We start from the raw sequence: 25,407 nt of genomic DNA, 5'->3' as shown, positions 1-25,407 counted from the left end.
CCATTACTTCTCTTAGCCAATGTAGCCATACCGCCAGTTTTAGTTGTAGCTTCATAACAAACGAAGACACTTGGAAGAATCCAGAAAATTGCAAGTGATGCGCCCAAATGCAAGATGTCTTACAACTCTGCTGGACAGGACCTCTTTGTATCGACCATCTCCAATAACCGTAGCTCAGTTAATTGAGTTCGGGAAGAAGCGAAATGAGTCCCTCAGCTATGGTTTCCTTCACCAAGAGCTTCCAATAAGAATATCGCATATGGTGAAAGAGCTTCACTTCCTACCAGAGTCATTACTGGAGCAGCCTTCAGTCAAACATGTGAAGGACATGTATATTAAAACTTTTGAGGATCTGGCTGAATTTGATCCAGGCGGCACGTACGACGAACAGAATCTTAGCAAGTGAGTTTAATTTAGGAATATATTTAGGAATATGCAGGGTGGTCCAGAAGTTACTGCCTTTTTGTGCAATTCTGACACGAATTACATGAGATATTAAAATCATACTAACGTATCATTGATATTTAGATTTAAAAGAAGACTAGAAGAAATCAAGAGGAGGCATCAAACTGTTGTAGAGATCATGGCAGAGGTATGTTGTGTTTTTAAAATATTGTTGTTACGCTATTTTCGTCAAACTTTAGTATTAATTCACGTGATCATGTCATTCACTTGATTAGATTCATCACCTAAGAGGGATCAATACATTTCGAAATATTTTTCCCAGAATTTATCATTTTATGACTCAAACACATTTATTTCTCACAAGGGAATACTTGCGTTGAAAAACGAAAGTGGCTCAGATAGATTCGACCCTTCCATCAATTATTTCTTGGACAGGTTTTACACCAGCCGGATAGCTATCAGAGTTCTAATATCTAATCACTGTAAGTTACTAAAATTTACTAAGTTACTGTAAGTTACTAAAATTTACTAAGTTACAAAGTTAATCACTCACAAATCACTTTCTGTCATAAAGCATTTTTACGCTTTTGAACTGATTGCGAGACAATATTCAAATATTGACTGTATTTATTTAATTAATTATTTATAATATACCAAATTATAATATTTCATAATTCAAGCCAATTTTAAGGGAATTAATTAAATTGACATAAGTTCGGGTATCAACTGAAATAATAAATCGCATTCATGGATATCTAAAATTATAATCTTGTTTGTATTGGGAAATGTAACAAAACCCAGCTTTCAGTTCAATTTCCAACTAACATGATACCTCATCAGTGGTGCTGTTCGGGACAGAGGAAGAATGTCCGGGACATTATGGTATCATAGACCCCTCTCTGGATGTCCAGGACATTGTTGACGATGCAGCAAGCAGTGCTAAGTATCTCTGTAATCATCATTATGGGGACTGTCCTGATGTTAAGATCAATATTTTCAGTAAGTCTATTTGAACATTCTTTAACTTACTGAATTAGATGTAATTTTCCTTGCAATGTTTTGAGTACTATGGTCTGGCCTCCATTACAGGGTCAATGCAGCAATAAGTATGTAATATGGTGTTCTGTAAAGAATCCATTTTTGGCGAATAAATGCAGATGTTCTTGAATTTTCAAAAAACTCTCATAATTTATATTATCAAAAAATTGCCTGGATACCAATTAATTGATTTCGTCTTCCTGGCATTGAATGACAATTCCATGGCCTTTTTAAGTCAGTCTCATTAAATAAATATCCCGTATTTATTGAAAACCTGTCTCTGAATATCACCTAACTCCTGTCCCTGCTCATCTGTTAAATACTCTTTCCACGTCCCAACTTTACCATTTCTCAAAAACAAGTCGTGTTTGTAATGATGTGAGTAGTTGCAACTGGTGTCCTTCTTCATGTAAGAGAACTGTGTTTTCTCTTCAACTTCAGCTATAAGCGAGTCACTACCTATACCACTACACTCAACCCCGATAAACTGAGCTATTCTCCCGATCTCTCTGGCAAGGTCCTCCACCATATCCTCGTATCGTAACAGCAACATGTTCTGTTTCTGGATCTTCAACTTCAGGTAGCCCCCAACATGATCCTCCCACAATCCATGATTTGCCCGAACTGGATTGCGGATAACATCCCTGTAAAAATGCTGGAATGTAACTCCCCTCATGCTCGGTTTAAGTGACATGTGATTGTAATAAGACAGTGCCACATCTCGTGGGTTCCTATAGACGTATATCAGCTTAGCCTCACTCCCCTGCAGTAGATCATCTATCCATTGTACCGGATCATGTGTCTTTATAACTCTAGGATCAGATAAACGTTCTATCTCTTCCAGAGAGAGTGAGAGAGGTCGGGTCACGTTTATCCAGGGTACCCGCTCAAAAAGTAAAGTGTTATCACCCGGCCATAAGAGGTGACGTAGGATGTTCTGTGTCCAAGTTGTCCCACTCTTCTGGTAGGATGCGACTATGATGTCCGTTCTGGGCCGGATTTTAAACTTGGTCCGGATTTCCGTTCGGGGTTGGATAAAATGAGGAATTGCAATGTTATCGTACACTTTGTAAGGTAACTGATCAAACGAAACCATGACGGCGATTAAGCGGCTAATTCTAATGTTTCTCTGAGCTACACAACAACTCGTAAAGACGATACTTGATCAGAGTGCACTACAGTACTGAAGTAACTACAGTTCGGCGTAAAATGATCGAATATGTTTCTCATCATTCGATGCTCGATTTCTATCTCCCAAATCTTCATATTTTCCTTTCTCAGTAGTCTAAATATCCACACCATTGTCTTTTAAAGAATACACAATCCAACACCTGCTCTGTAATTTCTTATTTGAGGATTAGAATTAGTTGTCTTCCTCCTAGGTCCTGTGTTCTGTAGTGTCGTTTCAAATTTCAAACTGGGATACATTTCAGCAATGGGGCCAATCCTCTTTTTGTTCAAGATCCAATTACCGGTGATTGGTGAAGATTTTGAAGTAGATTTTGAACACAAATTAATCAGAGTACCTATACATTTCGTCACATTTTGCAGTTCAGTAGTTTTAGTAACTGTAGACTATAAATTATAATGCATTGTCACCAACGATGCATATCTGAAATACGGTAGCGGTAATGATTGATATGCCTAACGTTTGGAGGCAGCAACTACCCACCTACAATAACTTGAAATTAATATATTTTCACTTGACTATGAGACCTCACTTCTCAGCCTTAACAGTTTATGCAATGTAAAATTCATCATACCTTATTTCAGAACAGGACGGATCGAAGGATGACGAAATCTCAGTTGTTTACATCGCTTCTCACTTACATCACATGGTCTTTGAACTTATTAAGGTAAATCATAATTATGTTCACTTTCATCTCAATAACCAAGCGTGTTCTTTCCTATGACTTTTTGCCTTTGGTGAAAATCTATAGTGAATAGTTAGGAAACATGTGAGTGGATATTGTAATGATTTTGAATTGACATTTGATTCTATTACTGCCTCTAAAAATACACTAACAGTAGAGTAAATTAATGCTTTAGATAGATCCTTGCAGTTACACGTTGTATTACTATGCTTGTAGCTATTGAGTCACAAACAAGCACATATAAAGTGGTTTCAAGAAGCAAGCAATTACAAAGTAAATCAGCCAGAAAGAAAGTTGGCAAACTAATGTATGTGATTTTAACAGCCTTTAAGTTAAAACTCACTGCCGTGACCGGAACTAAGGTTTTTTTTTTACATATTTGATAGATTTACAGATCTGGCTTGACAAAAATTTTCAGAAAAAAATCATGTTCGCGGGAAGCAAAAATCCGATGAGTTTTTTAGGGGGGAGGGGTAGGGGGTTCAGGGGGGTTGGGAAGGGTTGTCACATGACGAGAAATTTTGTGCAAAAATTAAACAATCTTTATTTGTTGATATTATTCACCCCTGTTGCCTAGAGTGGTGGGTCTGCACTTGAGAAGAGTGGGTCTGGCCACTAGAATGGTGGGTCTGCAATCTAGAAGTGGGTCTGGCAATCAGAATGGTGGGTCTGCAATCTAGAAGTGGGTCTGGCAACCAGAATGGTGGGTCTGTCCCCTAAAGAGTGGGAAGAGTGGTCTGACAACCAGAGTAGTGGGTGTGCACTTGAGAATAGTGGGTCTGGCAGCTAGAATGGTGGGTACGCAATCTAGAAGTGGGTCTGTTAACCAGAATTGTGGGTCTACACCCTTGAAGAGTGGGTCTGACAACCAGAATGGTGGGTCTGCACTTGAGAAGAGCGGTTCTTGCGGCTGGAATGGTGGGTCTGCAATCTAGAAGTTGGTCTAGCAACCAGAATTGTGGATCTGCATTCGAGAATAATGAGTCTTCACTCTAGAAGAGTGGGTCTGACAACCAGAATGGTGGGTCTGCACTTGAGAAGAGTGGGTCTGGCGGCTGGAATGGTGGGTCTGCAATATAGAAGTTGGTCTAGCAACAGAATTGTGGATCTGCATTCGAGAATAATGAGTCTTCACTCTAGAAGAGTGGGTCCGGCAATCAGAGTGGTGGGTCTGCACTTGAGAAGCGTGGGTCTGGCCGCTAAATGGTGAGTCTGCACCCTTTAAGAGTGGGTCTGACAACCAGAGTGGTGGGTCTGGACTTGAGAAGAGTGGGTCTGGCAGCTGGAATAGTGGGTCTGCAATCTAGAAGTTGGTCTGGCAACCAGAATGGTGGGTGTACGTACACCCTTGAAGAGTGGGTCTGACAACCCGAGTGGTGGGTCTGGACTTGAGAAGAGTGGGTCTGGCAGCTGGAATGGTGGGTCTGAAATCTAGAAGTGGGTCCGGCAACCAGAATGGTGGGTGTACGTACACCCTTGAAGAGTGGGTCTGACAACCAGAGTGGTGGGTCTGCACCCTTGAAGAGTGGGTCTGACAACCAGGGTGGTGGGTCTGCACTTGAGAAGAGTGGGTCTGGCAGCTAGAATGGTGGGTCTGCAATTTAGAAGTGGGTCTTGCAACCAGAATGGTGGGTTTGCATTCTTGAAGAATGGGTCTGACAACCAGAGTGGTGGGTCTGCACTTGAGAAGAGTGGGCCTGGCAGCTAGAATGGTGGGTCTGCAATTTAGAAGTGGGTCCGGCAGTTAGAATGGTGGGTCTGCAATCTAGACGTGGGTCTGGCAGTTAGAATGGTGGGTCTGCAATCTAGACGTGAGTCTGGCAACATGAATGGTGGGTCTGCACCCTTCAGGCTTAAAGAGTGGGTCTGACAACCAGAGTGGTAGATCTGCACTTGAGAAGCGTGGGTCTGGCAGCTGGAATGGTGGGTCTGCAATCTAGAAGTTGGTCTGGCAACCAGAATGGTGGGTGTACGTACACCCTTGAAGAGTGGGTCTGACAACCAGAGTGGTGGGTCTGGACTTGAGAAGAGTGGGTCTGGCAGCTGGGATGGTGGGTCTGCAATCTAGAAGTTGGTCTGGCAACCAGAATGGTGGGTGTACGTACACCCTTGAAGAGTGAGTCTGACAACCCGAGTGGTGGGTCTACACTTGAGAAGAGTTGGTCTGGCGGCTAGAATGGTAGGTCTGCGATCTAAAAGTGGGTCTTGCAGCCAGAATGGTGGATCTGCACTTGAGAAGAGTGGGTCTGTCAGCTGGAATGGTGGGTCTGCAATCTATAAGTGAGTCTGGCAGCTAGAATAGTGGGTCTGAAATCTAGAAGTGGGTCTTGCAACATGAATGTGGGTCTGCACCCTTGAAGAGTGGGTCTGGCAATCAGAATGGTACGTCTACACTCTAGAAGAGTGGGTCTGGCAACCAGAATGGTGGATTTTCGCCCTGGAAGGGTGAGTCTCACTGAGTCTGGAAACCAGAAAGGTGGGTCTACAATCTGGAATAGTGGGTCTGGCAACCAGAATTGCGGGTCTGCATTCTAGAATAGTGGATCTTCACTCTAGAAGAGTGGGCCTGGCAACCAGAATGGTAAGTCTACACTCTGTCAACCAGATTTGGGGGTCTATAAACTAGAATATAGGAGATATGGCTACCAGAATCGTGGGTTTGGACAACCCGAATGGTGGGTCTTTACTCTAGAATAATAGGTCTGGTGGGTCTACACTTTAGAAGAGTGGGTCTGGCAACTAGAATGGTGTGTCTGCAATCTATAAGAGTCGGTCTGGCAACCAGAATAGTGGGTCTGCAATCAAGGGAATCAAGATGAGTGAGTCTGGCAATCAGAATGGTGGGTCTGCACCTTAGGGTAGTGGGTCTGGAAACAAGAATGGTGGGTCAGAATTCTTGAATAGTGGGTCTTCACTCTAGCTAAGAGTGGGTCTGGCAACAAGAATGGTGGGTAAGAATTCTAGAATAGTGGGTCTTCACTCTAGAAGAGTGGGTCTGGCAACCAGAATGGTAAGTCTACACTCTGTCAAGTGTCAACCAGAATTGGGGGTCTAAACTAGAATATAGGATATATATGGCAACCAGAATTGTGCGTCTGGAGTCTATAAGAGTCTAGAATAGTGGGTCCGGCAACCCGAAAGGTGGGTCTTCACTCAAGAATAGTGAGTCTGGCAATCGGAATGGTGCGTCTACACTCTAGAAGAGTGGGGCTGGCAACCAGAATGGTAGGTCTTCGCCTTAGAAGAGTGGGTCTGGCAACCAGAATGGTGTGTCTGCATTTTAGAATAGTGGGTCTTGACTCTATACCTACTAGAAGAGTGGGTCTCCTCTCTAGAAGAGTGAATCTGGCAACCAGAATGGTAATTCTTCACTCTGTCAACCAGAATTGGGGGTCTATGAACTAGAATATAGGAGATATGACAACCAGAATAGTGGGTCTGGCAACCAAAATGTTGAGTCTGCACTCTAATAGAGTGGGTCTGGCAACTAGAATGCAGACACGTAGCCAAGGGGAAGACCCCCGGAAAAAAATTGAACCCCAAAAAAAATAAGCCCCCTAGTCCCCATGGTTGCCTGGTAAGTGGGCTGTGTTTATGACTGTTTGATTAAACGACACGACAGGCAATCGACTTTAGCATTTCGTAAATTATTCCCAAATCCCACTATACAATATGTACTTATTCCATTCAATGTGACAAGTACTGAGTTCCCCCCTAGCCCCCAACTTTGTATTATTGTGATGTCTGAAATTACAAATTTCTAATGCCAAATGTCGTCTGAAACACCCTATTTCTCAAAAATTTTCCGGGGGCTGCACCCCCAACTTTGTATTGTCGCCGTCCTACAAATTTCTTTAATGCCTAATGTCGTCTAAAACAAATAATTTCTAAAAATTTTCTTGGGGGCTGCGCCCCCCACCCCCCAGCCCCCCAACTTTATATTATTGTGATGTCTGATTATTACTGCGCCCCCCCAGCCCACCAACCTTGTATTATTGTAATGTCTGATTATTGCTGTCCCACAAATGTCGTCTGGAACACCCTATTTCTCAAAAATTTTCCGAAGGCCAGGGCTGCGCCTGCCTAGCCCTCCAACTTTGTATTATTGTGATGTCTGATTATTACTGTCCTACAAATGTTTTTAATGCCAAATGTCGTCTAAAACACATAATTTCTCAAAAATTTTCTGATTGGCTCCGCCCCCCCCCCTCCCTAGCCAACCAACTTTATTATTATTGTGATGTCTGATTATTACTGCCCTACTAATTTCTTTAATGCCTAATGTCGTCTGAATCACCCTATTTCTCAAAAATTTTCCGGGGGGTGCGCCCCCCTAGCCTCCCAACTTTGTATTATTGTGATGTCTGATTATTACTGTCCTACAAATTTCTTTAATGCCAAATGTCGTCTAAAACACATTATTTCTCAAAAATTTTCTGGGGGGCTGCGCCCCACCCCCGGCCCCCCAACTTTATATTATTGTGATGTCTGATTATTACTGTCCCCAAATTTCTTTAATGCCAAATGCCGTTTTAATCACCCTATTTCTCAAAAATTTTCCTGGGGGTTCGCTCCCCTAGCCCACCAACTTTACATTATTCTGATGTATGATTATTGCTGTCCTACAAATTTCTTTAATGCCAAATGTCGTCTGAATCACCCTATTTCTCAAAAATTTTCCGGGGGCTGCGCCCCCCAGCCCACCAACCTTGTATTATTGTAATGTCTGATTATTGCTGTCCTACAAATGTCGTCTGGAACACCCTATTTCTCAAAAATTTTCCAAAGGCCAGGGCTGCGCCCCCCTAGCCCCCCAACTTTGTATTATTGTGATGTCTGATTATTACTGTCCTACAAATTTTTTTAATGCCAAATGTCGTCTAAAACACATAATGGTGGGTGTTTCTCAAAAATTTTGTGGGGGGCTGCGCCTTCCCCCCTCCCTAGCCAACCAAAGGAGCTTCGCCCCGGCTACGTGTCGTGTCGGGCTACTTGCCCAGAATCGAAAATCTTAATCTTTAAATGAATAACGGAACCTTCATTACGAAGTTACGAGATGATAATATAATTGGGAGGCAAAGTGGGTATCGGGCTTGGGGCTCATAATGCGCAAAATTTGGCCGCTGTCGAGTGGGTCTGCCTAAAATTCACAGATCTAGCTATGGGTCTGAGACATTTGTAAAAAAAAAACCTTAACCGGAACCATCCTTTAGATCCGTTAATACTCCTTTCACAAATTGTATGTGCAGTGATTCTTTGATCGTAATACTATTTTACTGCACTTATAAGTCCCCTTATTTCATAGCGATTACAAAAAACTAATAATAGAAACGAAAATGCAGATTATCCTTCACGAAAATCATGCTGCAATCATGTTAAAATCATGCTACAATCATGCCGCAAATTTGTGAAACTGTATGAATTTTTAACTAAGAAGCCTTAGCTTGTCATATAATACATTTTAAAAGTTATCAACTTGTGCTAGTGAAACGTACATATTATGAGTCTAATATAATGTTTATAATACGGCATAAGAATGTGTAACATTAGATCTGTCAGGTATTTATGCCTAATATGGTTACTAATGACTGGTAGAATTTTACATTATACACAGTAAAATATACTCAATAACAGAATTCAACTATTCAGCTATAAGAGCACTCTCACCAAAACTGCTACTGTTCCTTCAAAATAGGTTGAAAAAAGGTAGAAATTAATCCAGTAAATGATCATAAAGCACATGTTAAAATATTTGTAAAACAGTTTTAGTACAGTTTCTTTCGCAAAAGTTTTGCAATCGATTTGCAGCGCACTGGGCAGTGGGCACGAGACAGAGTAATATGATATAAGTAAACCAGGAGTCAGTGAGTGCGTCTGTTATCTTCACAGGGAATTACAGTTGATGTTGCCCTGAATAACAGGATTCAGTGAGTGCCGTATGTTATCCTCACAGGGAATTACAGTTGATGTTTTGTTGATGTTTTGGAAAAGTTCGGATTAGATTTATAGGTGCCTAATTCAATGAGGGCTATAGACAAATTTACCATATGCATTATGTATTTATGTTTTATCTCTTCAGTGTCTAGGCCAGGAAAATTCTTCGTACCGGTCCAGTAGCCTTGGAATTTGGAATTTATCAGATAAGAAAATTGGCAACAAAAAAAGTACCATTGTAACCAGTCCGACCGGTTTAGCCATGAATTTAGTTAACAAGTTTATCAAGTCATGTTTATTGTCTGTTTGGGGCTGTAATAAAATTTCTCAAAATTAAGGCTCTGTGAAAATGTGGTTTTATACTGTCCCGTGTCCGTATTGTCGCGACCAGAAGTGACAAATATAATAGATGTCCACATACTGTACTGTGTATTAATCTTTTGTCTCCTGCACAATTGTAAGCCAGTTCCCAGGTGTGGTGATAGTACAATACGCAACAGGTGAATACGCCAAGTTAGAGAGCGTCATTGCGGTATAAATGCACTTACAAATTTGCAGTCGTCACGACTTATCCCGCCGATCGCGTCGGCGAATTAATTATATAACGCGCGCATTTCAAGCCGCGCCGCGCACAGGATGCATGCAGCCAGGCCAGAGCTAGATCATGCCACGGTGGAAAATATTGACCATTTCGCAGATTTTAATCTTGCAACGATTATAAAGCAATGAAAGGCATTAGTTTGGTCAAATCAAACGGAACATATGCTATCAGACTTTCAACTGACTATGGCAGGGTTAAAACAGTTTTAACGCTAGCAACGATCCCCTTTTACATAGTTCCACTAAAATGATAATTTAAGATTAAATATGTATACTGTATAGTGATAGGTAGATAAAGTAAAAATGTAATAAAACGGTAGGGATAAGTATACTAAGTAAACGTAGTCAACACGTCATACAACGAACTGACCAAACTACAATTACTCCCGCGTAATTTCCCGCGTAATTCTAAGACTCTGATTTGCGCCGCCGCAAAGTTATTATAAAACTAAATTCAACACGTGCGACAAATATTGCGCAACAATAGAAAAGGATGCCACAGGCCAAGCTATGGCATTAATATATTTCCACACCCAATACCAAACTTATTCTTTAGCCCATGCCTCTTTACCACTGATAAGTATATTTTACTAAGACGATCCCGTCTAAAACCCAACTCAATTAAATCATCAGTAAACTTCAAAACCCTATCAGAAAAAGCAACAACGTTATTACAAATCCTAGAATATCTCACAACCTGTGAACAGTACGTGCCATATAATACACTACTAGCTTGATTACTCATCAAAGGTTGAAACTTGACCACTTTAAAACCAAACTTATCCCTTTTATCATAAACTCTACAAGAAAACTTCCCCTCGCTATTTATCGAAATATCAAGATCTAATACATTGGCGGCACTATCTACTTCATTTTCCTTATTAAGAGTAAGAGAGTCTGGATATATTAACTTAAAATATTCCTCTAAGTAACCATCAGAGTTAAGGGTAGTAATATCATCTATAAGTCTAAATGTATTATTTAACTTCTTTACAATATAGTATCTACTTTTATACGTACTGTCTAGGAAACTGTTCTCAAAATACCAAAGTGTTAAGTTAGCAATATATGGACCAGGGTTGATTCCAATAGGTACACCGATATGTTGCCGATATAAGATCTCTCCTACTTTAAAGTAACAATTATCCAGTAGAAACTCAACACATTTAATCAACTTAACTTCATCAAAAGCCACAGTCCCATCTCTAAAGCTATTAACCCAAGCAGACCCTTTATCGTAAACAGCTATAAACTTCTTTTTACTATTCCTAAAGGCTAATTTAACAGTAAACTTGAGAGCATCCTTGATATCTTTATGGGCTAAATTCGTGTATAAAGTAGAAAAATCAAAAGTTTGGATGTTTCTCGCTAAGCTATTATCATTAATTTTATCTAAAGCTTCTAAAATCGGCTTATTATTCAAAATGACCCAATTCCTATTAACTCCTGTTACTTTAAACAACATGTTAGTATATCGGCAGATCTCTGAATAAACAGCCTTTAAGGCTAAAGAAATCTTTACTGCCAAGGGCTTAATACTACAATTAGCATAAGAAATAACATACCTAAACTTAAAAATTGGCTTATGAAATTTAGGACTCGAAAACATGTGAGGTAAAATATCAATATTAGAATCTACTTTTATCCCAACGTCTTCTATGAACTTGAAAATATCTCTGTTAATATCACGAACTTCATGCTCCCCACTAACATCATCAATACCCTCATTAGATTGACACTCTTGTATAATATCACTTAAATAATAATGTTTACAAATAATAGCGACGTTCTTAGTTGCTTTGTCCACCGGACATAAAACAAAATACTTTCTGATAAACGCTAATTCTTCACAAGCTTTATCATTACTAAACACAGATTTCCGTTTAAGCTGTTTAGGATATTTCATTTTAAGAGCTTCAGTATTCTTCTTAACAATATCACTAAATTCATTAAACCAACCATTTAAACATGCACTATCGATTTTCTCTTTCCTACTCCAAGGTTTTAAGATTTCTTTAACATTATCTATTACCGAATTACAATTCTTATCAAAATCAATCGTTTTAGGTTCTTTATAAGAAGGACCTTTCTCTAACAGACTTCTCAAGGCGTCGTGCTTTACAAAATTAACATCCCCAGTCACAACATGACCACAATCCTGATTTACGAAATCAGTAAACATATGACATTTGCATTCTAAAGGTTCAGTGTCTCCCTTAACAACGTTATTATAATTAAATAACTTCTTAGAAACATTATCAGTACCTTTATATACAACAGTAGGTTCTTTAATGTTACAAAAATTAACAAACGATTTCAAACTAGGAGATCTAAAAACTCTAGGTAAATTTAACATTTCAATACCCTTGTTCACAAAATCAATAGAACATAAAACTTTAGGCTTACGGACGCTCTTACTTTTATCAGTTCTCGAGTTAAAAGGTCTAATTTTATAAGTGAATAAGTCCATTATAATACAATGTATCTGAGATCTACTAGGGTCTAGGTTATCAATTTGAAAAACTTTATCTAAATAGCTCTCTTTAAGTTTAACGAGTGTAGACTTATTTAAAGGAAACAATAATTTACGTAATAAAATATTAACATCGCTGTGAAATGGTTCAACAACTAAACGTAATAATTCACCCAAAATATTGTCAATATCAAACTGAGATAAATCGCTTTGCTGTCTATCAGCCCAGGATCTCTTTCTAGATTTATCTTTACAAGAAATAAATTTAGCATATTCACAATTATAACTATCTTTATTAGCTAAACTATCAATCCTATCATTAACCCCATAAGGAAATTGTGTTTTAAGTACTCTGATCCAACGATCTTCATGTCCTTTCCTAATTTTAGAAATATTTTCATCAATAACAAATTTAGTAGAATTAGGACGCTTAACACCAGTTCTCCCCTTACCTGTAAGTTTCTGAATAATTTGAACACTAAACGAATTACAATTAATAGATTCTAAAAAATGCTGTCTCAATCTAAAATTTCCCGAATTTCCAGTAGGATTCGTAGTCCCACGGTGTTGCGACATACGATCCTTAAGTTCTTGCACAGTCTCTCCTACATATTGAGAATTACAACATTTACAGCTCAAAAGATAAATAACATTAGTACTTTTACAATTAATAACTTTCTCTTCTCCAACATCAAACTCAAATATACAGTCAAATTTAGTCCCAGATACAGATGACCTAAAGTCCGTACAAAACACCATATCAGCACAGGTTTTACAGCGACGAGAGCAGCGAAGGAAGGACACATCCTGTGACTTAGAAGAAGCAGCAGCAGCAGTAGTAACCATAGACATCAAAACCATCAGAACCAAACCAAAAGACAGGAAGAGAAGCCAGACAACAATGAACCATCCAAATTAACAAACAAATACCAGTCTCCAGAGTTATCCCTTGGCCAGAGAAATCTCTTAAGCACAAGTTCCAACTCCGATGCTTATAAAGCAATGAAAGGCATTAGTTTGGTCAAATCAAACGGAACATATGCTATCAGACTTTCAACTGACTATGGCAGGGTTAAAACAGTTTTAACGCTAGCAACGATCCCCTTTTACATAGTTCCACTAAAATGATAATTTAAGATTAAATATGTATACTGTATAGTGATAGGTAGATAAAGTAAAAATGTAATAAAACGGTAGGGATAAGTATACTAAGTAAACGTAGTCAACACGTCATACAACGAACTGACCAAACTACAATTACTCCCGCGTAATTTCCCGCGTAATTCTAAGACTCTGATTTGCGCCGCCGCAAAGTTATTATAAAACTAAATTCAACACGTGCGACAAATATTGCGCAACAATAGAAAAGGATGCCACAGGCCAAGCTATGGCATTAATATATTTCCACACCCAATACCAAACTTATTCTTTAGCCCATGCCTCTTTACCACTGATAAGTATATTTTACTAAGACGATCCCGTCTAAAACCCAACTCAATTAAATCATCAGTAAACTTCAAAACCCTATCAGAAAAAGCAACAACGTTATTACAAATCCTAGAATATCTCACAACCTGTGAACAGTACGTGCCATATAATACACTACTAGCTTGATTACTCATCAAAGGTTGAAACTTGACCACTTTAAAACCAAACTTATCCCTTTTATCATAAACTCTACAAGAAAACTTCCCCTCGCTATTTATCGAAATATCAAGATCTAATACATTGGCGGCACTATCTACTTCATTTTCCTTATTAAGAGTAAGAGAGTCTGGATATATTAACTTAAAATATTCCTCTAAGTAACCATCAGAGTTAAGGGTAGTAATATCATCTATAAGTCTAAATGTATTATTTAACTTCTTTACAATATAGTATCTACTTTTATACGTACTGTCTAGGAAACTGTTCTCAAAATACCAAAGTGTTAAGTTAGCAATATATGGACCAGGGTTGATTCCAATAGGTACACCGATATGTTGCCGATATAAGATCTCTCCTACTTTAAAGTAACAATTATCCAGTAGAAACTCAACACATTTAATCAACTTAACTTCATCAAAAGCCACAGTCCCATCTCTAAAGCTATTAACCCAAGCAGACCCTTTATCGTAAACAGCTATAAACTTCTTTTTACTATTCCTAAAGGCTAATTTAACAGTTAACTTGAGAGCATCCTTGATATCTTTATGGGCTAAATTCGTGTATAAAGTAGAAAAATCAAAAGTTTGGATGTTTCTCGCTAAGCTATTATCATTAATTTTATCTAAAGCTTCTAAAATCGGCTTATTATTCAAAATGACCCAATTCCTATTAACTCCTGTTACTTTAAACAACATGTTAGTATATCGGCAGATCTCTGAATAAACAGCCTTTAAGGCTAAAGAAATCTTTACTGCCAAGGGCTTAATACTACAATTAGCATAAGAAATAACATACCTAAACTTAAAAATTGGCTTATGAAATTTAGGACTCGAAAACATGTGAGGTAAAATATCAATATTAGAATCTACTTTTATCCCAACGTCTTCTATGAACTTGAAAATATCTCTGTTAATATCACGAACTTCATGCTCCCCACTAACATCATCAATACCCTCATTAGATTGACACTCTTGTATAATATCACTTAAATAATAATGTTTACAAATAATAGCGACGTTCTTAGTTGCTTTGTCCACCGGACATAAAACAAAATACTTTCTGATAAACGCTAATTCTTCACAAGCTTTATCATTACTAAACACAGATTTCCGTTTAAGCTGTTTAGGATATTTCATTTTAAGAGCTTCAGTATTCTTCTTAACAATATCACTAAATTCATTAAACCAACCATTTAAACATGCACTATCGATTTTCTCTTTCCTACTCCAAGGTTTTAAGATTTCTTTAACATTATCTATTACCGAATTACAATTCTTATCAAAATCAATCGTTTTAGGTTCTTTATAAGAAGGACCTTTCTCTAACAGACTTCTCAAGGCGTCGTGCTTTACAAAATTAACATCCCCAGTCACAACATGACCACAATCCTGATTTACGAAATCAGTAAACATATGACATTTGCATTCTAAAGGTTCAGTGTCTCCCTTAACAACGTTATTATAATTAAATAACTTCTTAGAAACATTATCAGTACCTTTATATACAACAGTAGGTTCTTTAATGTTACAAAAATTAACAAACGATTTCAAACTAGGAGATCTAAAAACTCTAGGTAAATTTAACATTTCAATACCCTTGTTCACAAAATCAATAGAACATAAAACTTTAGGCTTACGGACGCTCTTACTTTTATCAGTTCTCGAGTTAAAAGGTCTAATTTTATAAGTGAATAAGTCCATTATAATACAATGTATCTGAGATCTACTAGGGTCTAGGTTATCAATTTGAAAAACTTTATCTAAATAGCTCTCTTTAAGTTTAACGAGTGTAGACTTATTTAAAGGAAACAATAATTTACGTAATAAAATATTAACATCGCTGTGAAATGGTTCAACAACTAAACGTAATAATTCACCCAAAATATTGTCAATATCAAACTGAGATAAATCGCTTTGCTGTCTATCAGCCCAGGATCTCTTTCTAGATTTATCTTTACAAGAAATAAATTTAGCATATTCACAATTATAACTATCTTTATTAGCTAAACTATCAATCCTATCATTAACCCCATAAGGAAATTGTGTTTTAAGTACTCTGATCCAACGATCTTCATGTCCTTTCCTAATTTTAGAAATATTTTCATCAATAACAAATTTAGTAGAATTAGGACGCTTAACACCAGTTCTCCCCTTACCTGTAAGTTTCTGAATAATTTGAACACTAAACGAATTACAATTAATAGATTCTAAAAAATGCTGTCTCAATCTAAAATTTCCCGAATTTCCAGTAGGATTCGTAGTCCCACGGTGTTGCGACATACGATCCTTAAGTTCTTGCACAGTCTCTCCTACATATTGAGAATTACAACATTTACAGCTCAAAAGATAAATAACATTAGTACTTTTACAATTAATAACTTTCTCTTCTCCAACATCAAACTCAAATATACAGTCAAATTTAGTCCCAGATACAGATGACCTAAAGTCCGTACAAAACACCATATCAGCACAGGTTTTACAGCGACGAGAGCAGCGAAGGAAGGACACATCCTGTGACTTAGAAGAAGCAGCAGCAGCAGTAGTAACCATAGACATCAAAACCATCAGAACCAAACCAAAAGACAGGAAGAGAAGCCAGACAACAATGAACCATCCAAATTAACAAACAAATACCAGTCTCCAGAGTTATCCCTTGGCCAGAGAAATCTCTTAAGCACAAGTTCCAACTCCGATGCTTATAAAGCAATGAAAGGCATTAGTTTGGTCAAATCAAACGGAACATATGCTATCAGACTTTCAACTGACTATGGCAGGGTTAAAACAGTTTTAACGCTAGCAACGATCCCCTTTTACATAGTTCCACTAAAATGATAATTTAAGATTAAATATGTATACTGTATAGTGATAGGTAGATAAAGTAAAAATGTAATAAAACGGTAGGGATAAGTATACTAAGTAAACGTAGTCAACACGTCATACAACGAACTGACCAAACTACAATTACTCCCGCGTAATTTCCCGCGTAATTCTAAGACTCTGATTTGCGCCGCCGCAAAGTTATTATAAAACTAAATTCAACACGTGCGACAAATATTGCGCAACAATAGAAAAGGATGCCACAGGCCAAGCTATGGCATTAATATATTTCCACACCCAATACCAAACTTATTCTTTAGCCCATGCCTCTTTACCACTGATAAGTATATTTTACTAAGACGATCCCGTCTAAAACCCAACTCAATTAAATCATCAGTAAACTTCAAAACCCTATCAGAAAAAGCAACAACGTTATTACAAATCCTAGAATATCTCACAACCTGTGAACAGTACGTGCCATATAATACACTACTAGCTTGATTACTCATCAAAGGTTGAAACTTGACCACTTTAAAACCAAACTTATCCCTTTTATCATAAACTCTACAAGAAAACTTCCCCTCGCTATTTATCGAAATATCAAGATCTAATACATTGGCGGCACTATCTACTTCATTTTCCTTATTAAGAGTAAGAGAGTCTGGATATATTAACTTAAAATATTCCTCTAAGTAACCATCAGAGTTAAGGGTAGTAATATCATCTATAAGTCTAAATGTATTATTTAACTTCTTTACAATATAGTATCTACTTTTATACGTACTGTCTAGGAAACTGTTCTCAAAATACCAAAGTGTTAAGTTAGCAATATATGGACCAGGGTTGATTCCAATAGGTACACCGATATGTTGCCGATATAAGATCTCTCCTACTTTAAAGTAACAATTATCCAGTAGAAACTCAACACATTTAATCAACTTAACTTCATCAAAAGCCACAGTCCCATCTCTAAAGCTATTAACCCAAGCAGACCCTTTATCGTAAACAGCTATAAACTTCTTTTTACTATTCCTAAAGGCTAATTTAACAGTAAACTTGAGAGCATCCTTGATATCTTTATGGGCTAAATTCGTGTATAAAGTAGAAAAATCAAAAGTTTGGATGTTTCTCGCTAAGCTATTATCATTAATTTTATCTAAAGCTTCTAAAATCGGCTTATTATTCAAAATGACCCAATTCCTATTAACTCCTGTTACTTTAAACAACATGTTAGTATATCGGCAGATCTCTGAATAAACAGCCTTTAAGGCTAAAGAAATCTTTACTGCCAAGGGCTTAATACTACAATTAGCATAAGAAATAACATACCTAAACTTAAAAATTGGCTTATGAAATTTAGGACTCGAAAACATGTGAGGTAAAATATCAATATTAGAATCTACTTTTATCCCAACGTCTTCTATGAACTTGAAAATATCTCTGTTAATATCACGAACTTCATGCTCCCCACTAACATCATCAATACCCTCATTAGATTGACACTCTTGTATAATATCACTTAAATAATAATGTTTACAAATAATAGCGACGTTCTTAGTTGCTTTGTCCACCGGACATAAAACAAAATACTTTCTGATAAACGCTAATTCTTCACAAGCTTTATCATTACTAAACACAGATTTCCGTTTAAGCTGTTTAGGATATTTCATTTTAAGAGCTTCAGTATTCTTCTTAACAATATCACTAAATTCATTAAACCAACCATTTAAACATGCACTATCGATTTTCTCTTTCCTACTCCAAGGTTTTAAGATTTCTTTAACATTATCTATTACCGAATTACAATTCTTATCAAAATCAATCGTTTTAGGTTCTTTATAAGAAGGACCTTTCTCTAACAGACTTCTCAAGGCGTCGTGCTTTACAAAATTAACATCCCCAGTCACAACATGACCACAATCCTGATTTACGAAATCAGTAAACATATGACATTTGCATTCTAAAGGTTCAGTGTCTCCCTTAACAACGTTATTATAATTAAATAACTTCTTAGAAACATTATCAGTACCTTTATATACAACAGTAGGTTCTTTAATGTTACAAAAATTAACAAACGATTTCAAACTAGGAGATCTAAAAACTCTAGGTAAATTTAACATTTCAATACCCTTGTTCACAAAATCAATAGAACATAAAACTTTAGGCTTACGGACGCTCTTACTTTTATCAGTTCTCGAGTTAAAAGGTCTAATTTTATAAGTGAATAAGTCCATTATAATACAATGTATCTGAGATCTACTAGGGTCTAGGTTATCAATTTGAAAAACTTTATCTAAATAGCTCTCTTTAAGTTTAACGAGTGTAGACTTATTTAAAGGAAACAATAATTTACGTAATAAAATATTAACATCGCTGTGAAATGGTTCAACAACTAAACGTAATAATTCACCCAAAATATTGTCAATATCAAACTGAGATAAATCGCTTTGCTGTCTATCAGCCCAGGATCTCTTTCTAGATTTATCTTTACAAGAAATAAATTTAGCATATTCACAATTATAACTATCTTTATTAGCTAAACTATCAATCCTATCATTAACCCCATAAGGAAATTGTGTTTTAAGTACTCTGATCCAACGATCTTCATGTCCTTTCCTAATTTTAGAAATATTTTCATCAATAACAAATTTAGTAGAATTAGGACGCTTAACACCAGTTCTCCCCTTACCTGTAAGTTTCTGAATAATTTGAACACTAAACGAATTACAATTAATAGATTCTAAAAAATGCTGTCTCAATCTAAAATTTCCCGAATTTCCAGTAGGATTCGTAGTCCCACGGTGTTGCGACATACGATCCTTAAGTTCTTGCACAGTCTCTCCTACATATTGAGAATTACAACATTTACAGCTCAAAAGATAAATAACATTAGTACTTTTACAATTAATAACTTTCTCTTCTCCAACATCAAACTCAAATATACAGTCAAATTTAGTCCCAGATACAGATGACCTAAAGTCCGTACAAAACACCATATCAGCACAGGTTTTACAGCGACGAGAGCAGCGAAGGAAGGACACATCCTGTGACTTAGAAGAAGCAGCAGCAGCAGTAGTAACCATAGACATCAAAACCATCAGAACCAAACCAAAAGACAGGAAGAGAAGCCAGACAACAATGAACCATCCAAATTAACAAACAAATACCAGTCTCCAGAGTTATCCCTTGGCCAGAGAAATCTCTTAAGCACAAGTTCCAACTCCGATGCTTATAAAGCAATGAAAGGCATTAGTTTGGTCAAATCAAACGGAACATATGCTATCAGACTTTCAACTGACTATGGCAGGGTTAAAACAGTTTTAACGCTAGCAACGATCCCCTTTTACATAGTTCCACTAAAATGATAATTTAAGATTAAATATGTATACTGTATAGTGATAGGTAGATAAAGTAAAAATGTAATAAAACGGTAGGGATAAGTATACTAAGTAAACGTAGTCAACACGTCATACAACGAACTGACCAAACTACAATTACTCCCGCGTAATTTCCCGCGTAATTCTAAGACTCTGATTTGCGCCGCCGCAAAGTTATTATAAAACTAAATTCAACACGTGCGACAAATATTGCGCAACAATAGAAAAGGATGCCACAGGCCAAGCTATGGCATTAATATATTTCCACACCCAATACCAAACTTATTCTTTAGCCCATGCCTCTTTACCACTGATAAGTATATTTTACTAAGACGATCCCGTCTAAAACCCAACTCAATTAAATCATCAGTAAACTTCAAAACCCTATCAGAAAAAGCAACAACGTTATTACAAATCCTAGAATATCTCACAACCTGTGAACAGTACGTGCCATATAATACACTACTAGCTTGATTACTCATCAAAGGTTGAAACTTGACCACTTTAAAACCAAACTTATCCCTTTTATCATAAACTCTACAAGAAAACTTCCCCTCGCTATTTATCGAAATATCAAGATCTAATACATTGGCGGCACTATCTACTTCATTTTCCTTATTAAGAGTAAGAGAGTCTGGATATATTAACTTAAAATATTCCTCTAAGTAACCATCAGAGTTAAGGGTAGTAATATCATCTATAAGTCTAAATGTATTATTTAACTTCTTTACAATATAGTATCTACTTTTATACGTACTGTCTAGGAAACTGTTCTCAAAATACCAAAGTGTTAAGTTAGCAATATATGGACCAGGGTTGATTCCAATAGGTACACCGATATGTTGCCGATATAAGATCTCTCCTACTTTAAAGTAACAATTATCCAGTAGAAACTCAACACATTTAATCAACTTAACTTCATCAAAAGCCACAGTCCCATCTCTAAAGCTATTAACCCAAGCAGACCCTTTATCGCGCGTTTATCGCATGCGAGACGATTATCGTTTGTGGTGCACGATTATCGTACGATTATCGCGGTACTTGACGATAAACGCGTGATTATCGCAGGATCGTTTTTTTATCGCACGATAATTGTGATGTCGTACTGTAGCTGTCATCGCACGATAATTGTTATGTCGCACTGATATCGCACGATAATCGAAAACACATGACAATAACCCCTTTAGTACAGGTAATGTGATATAATAACATGGTATGAATTCTAATCTCTTTACATTATAACGTTGGTGCGTGTGACGTGGTTGTTCATACTTTATGATGACAGGAATCTACTGATCACTGTAATGTGGACACAATAATTGGCGCACCTAATGTTTACTGTTACCCGGTCATTCCTATGGATCATTTTTCTTCTCTGGTGTTCTCAAACACGCTGCATGCACCATAAAATGGTTGAAATTGACACACTAATTGGTTATGATCATATTGAATATCGTTATCATGGTTTACCCACACGGAGAACAGCTAGGAGTAGGACAGATGCAGGCATTCCGATCTATTACATATTGTCATATTGTTTTCATAACTTCTGTTGTTTTGGTCGTATTTTATCTGGGAAAACAGTCCCATTGCATTTCATGAGCATGGGGAATCCGGAATTCATTCCTGCAACATTAACAAGCATCGTGGAGTTCCTACAATGATTAAAATATGTTGCGGTGGCGTATAAAAATTAAAGACTTTCTCGCGCGCACAAATATCATGTTGCCAAACAATAATTAGACCAGCGCATTCCGTTAATTAGTGGCAAATTTCAATTTTGAAGTCGAATTTGGTGAACAACCATTGTGACGTCACAATCTCCGTTGGTGCATGTGGTTATCCATACTTTATGGTGACAGCAATATGCAGACGTACATCTTATCAGTTATATATAGAGGGTGGCCCAAAATTAACTACCCTTAAATAACTCACGTAATTGGCATCAGAATTGCTTAAACATTTCAGATAATATAGATATGGGTAAAACTTAAATTTCCTGAAAGTCTCGTAAAATTTCATTTTCTCTTTTGTCGCCATAAAGTGAGAACGTTTTGAGTTAGGAACTCCAAAAATTTCCAGACAGATGTGGTTTGATAATTGAAGTGTTTTCCAAAATTTCAAGATGGTTGTTAACAACTAAACTGAGTTATGACCATTTTAAGATATGGCGAATACATGATCTCGGCACTTAATCTGTGATTTCTTCACTTAATCAATGGTCTGATTGGTTAGAACCTGCTCATAGGACAGCAACCGAAGCGCTATAACGAGAATTTCTTTGATTTTAAGGTATTCACTCAAAGTGATCAGATTGTCATCCCCCAACATGCTCGGTACTGCCTAATGAGGCTCATTATTGCCTGCTACTGAATAGCTCCTAATGAGATCACTGATTGGGTGACGAAATCACATATTAAGTGCCGAGATAACGTATTCGAAGCTGTAAACAATCAACTTGAAATTTTGAGAAAGCTCTTCTATTCTAAACCACATGTGCCTGGAAATTTTGGAGTTCCTAACTCAAAACGTTCTCACTTTATGGTAACAAAAGAGAAAAAGAGGGAGTGGTGTAATTGATGAAATTTTACGAAAATTTCAGGAAATTTAAGTTTGACCCATATCTATATTCTCTGAAATTTTTAAGCAATTCGGATGCCAATTACGTGAGTTAGTTATTTAAGGGTTTTGTGCGGGTAGTTAATATAATATTGGATATATATCCGGATATTATCTAACTATCAGAATTTCAATCATGAGACTAATAAACAGCGAACTACTCTATCATTTGATATATTAGGGTGTTTAATTAAAATAGACACGCGTAGAAATATGTTATTATTAATTGTAGCTTTTAACCGAGTATGTACCTATTATAGTTATATCTACATTTACTGGCAGGAACGACTTTACCGTGTGCAATGATCATGATCATATCATTATCATGATTTTGTAAACTGTTCTTACACTATAATCATGTTAATGTTATTCTCTTCAGAACGCACTGAGGGCGTCAGTTGAAAATCCGTTCACCGGAGAAAAGCACCCAGTTCAAATTTGCATAGTTCAAGGGAAAAAAGACATCAGTATTAAAGTGTCTGATAGAGGCCGAGGAATTCCTATGTCTGAGCAGGACCAACTATTCGACTACCATTACTCAACAGCCCCAGAGGTTAGTTGTAGGTTGAATATGGAGATAATGTGTTAACAAGTTCCTACTTCCCACAGTTCTATATTATTATCTTGACTTTTGAGTTTTTTGTTGTATTTTAGCTTAGAATAGGTAGGTAGTTCTGAAGAGCTCACTGTTTTTTATTTGTAGCCAGAGAAAGACTCGAGAATACCGCCCTTGGCCGGCTTTGGGTACGGATTACCCCTTTCTCGGCTGTATGCCCGGTACCTGAACGGTAACATTCGGTTAGTGAGTGTGGAGGGATACGGGACTGATGCTGTTATTTATCTACAGGTTAATTATGTGGACATTAATTTTATTGTGTGTTATGTATGTATAATTATATAATGTTCTTTTATGCAGTTCAATGATACATCAGGGTATATAATTGAGATAAATTAAATATGGTAGTATTTGTACAATTATACAATATACATAAATAAAGTTACAGGATGGTCTAGAAACCAAGAAAATACACGTCAGACTCATCAACCATACTGTGACACATTTCTATTCCTTAGAATTTATCGGAGAATGCCAGCGAAGTTCTGCCTCTGTTCAACAAGACGAGTCAGGCGAAGTATCAGATTGGAACCATGGTTCAAGACTGGAATGTCGCCGGCAAATCACGACCAATCTGGTCATAGACGTAAAACCCTCGACTGTAGCAAGACCATCGCTAAAAATACCTTCTCCCTTCTCAACGAACTGAAAGTTTGCTAAAATAACTATTACTGCACGATAGGAACCAGATTTTGTTGATTTTATTTCTGCTATCCACCAAAAACCGACAGAAAGATCCTATCTGAAAACATAGCTAGAGGGTACAATGGGCTGATTGGCATCTGATGTGGCTCTTATTATCACTGTTTATATTAAAGCTTAGCTCTGAAAACTAAAGTTGGTTATATGTTCTGGTCCTTTCAATGAAAATATGAACAAAGTTTGATCAACATTAGCCTGGGTAAAAATTTCTTTACATTTTTAATATCCAGGAAACCACAGTCACCAACATGCAGCCAACTTCAACCAATGATAATAACGACTGAAGTTCAGTGAAGTTGGCTTTATGTTGGTGTCAGTAAAATGTAGTCCGTACGTTTATTAATACCTGTTTAAATATGGTTGTAAGTTATTCTGCCACTTCCAGGCCTACTCCACAGAATTAATCTGTTTGGTCGATATCTTGATCCTTAGTACGATCCTTAGTATCCTTACGAATCCTTAGTACGATTTTAGAATTTAGATTCCGTGATTTTTAGTATAGCAATGCAAAGAAAATTTTGGTGCATTAGCAAGTTTTACATCAAAATTAGTTCCGTTCATGCAAAATTAACTTTCTTACTTTATAATGATTTAACTGAAACACTTTGATCGTTCCATGTTAAAATATATTACAAAATTAACTTTGATTAAAGGATTGCGAAAATCCTGTATGATTCATTCTCGATTTTAGATACTGGACAGTTTATTACAAACGTAGGTTCGATTTGTGTGTAAATTATTTTAATTTAGCATGACTATTATCAGAGATTTTTCAATTACGTTTTGTGACTTTTTAAGCTGACCAAAGGTAAAAAACTGTGATGTCAAGACCACTTCTGCAATATGTTGTGCTAAAATCTTACACAAGATGGAACCAATATAACAAGAAACGAATTTTTGAGGTTATTGATTGGAAACGTTTTCACGAAGCTTGTTGAAAGTTGTCATTGGGAAATGGTATGGCAACAAGTGCATATTCTCATAATCATTGTAAACTGATTCCCAGTTAATTACTAGTTTTGAAAATTGTTGCTATGTAGGTGACATGTTCGTCTCTTTAAAGTTAAAACAATTAAACAAGTGTAGGGTCATATTATATTATAAAAATAAAACAAAGTTTTTTTTCAAGCATATTCCGTTTTTTAATTTCCTTTGTGTTTTGGCGTATGATCAATTCTGTTTATCTGTAGTTCATTTCACAAATCGAGCCAATTTCAGGAGATTTGTTATAAAACGATTCTTAGATTGTAATTTATAGATTTTAGACAAGAATGATAATCAAATTTATCGATATTGATTTATCACA

The 25,407-nt window shown here is 36.8% G+C and overlaps 2 protein-coding genes across 2 annotated transcripts; one reads left to right on the top strand and one right to left on the bottom strand.

The window, feature by feature from the left end:
• LOC134815006 (pyruvate dehydrogenase (acetyl-transferring) kinase, mitochondrial-like) lies at positions 1 to 25,407 on the top strand. Its single transcript, XM_063823438.1, has 8 exons — positions 1 to 402; positions 529 to 592; positions 770 to 887; positions 1,246 to 1,404; positions 3,217 to 3,299; positions 23,163 to 23,336; positions 23,487 to 23,630; positions 23,858 to 25,407. Exons 1-8 carry the CDS (start codon positions 98 to 100, stop codon positions 23,981 to 23,983), a joined length of 1,173 nt encoding a protein of 390 aa, XP_063679508.1. The 5' UTR covers positions 1 to 97; the 3' UTR covers positions 23,984 to 25,407.
• Positions 1,688 to 2,539, bottom strand: LOC134814722 (cytosolic sulfotransferase 1-like). Its single transcript, XM_063822907.1, has one exon. The coding sequence runs from the start codon at positions 2,537 to 2,539 to the stop codon at positions 1,688 to 1,690; it is 852 nt and encodes a 283-aa protein (XP_063678977.1).

Source organism: Bolinopsis microptera, chromosome 5 (assembly GCF_026151205.1).
Source record: "Bolinopsis microptera isolate Bmic1 chromosome 5, MBARI_Bmic_1.0, whole genome shotgun sequence".
Classification (NCBI taxonomy): Eukaryota; Metazoa; Ctenophora; class Tentaculata; order Lobata; family Bolinopsidae; genus Bolinopsis; species Bolinopsis microptera.
The sequence above is the reverse complement of the archived record's forward strand: the minus strand, read 5'-3'. Positions and strand labels throughout refer to the sequence as shown.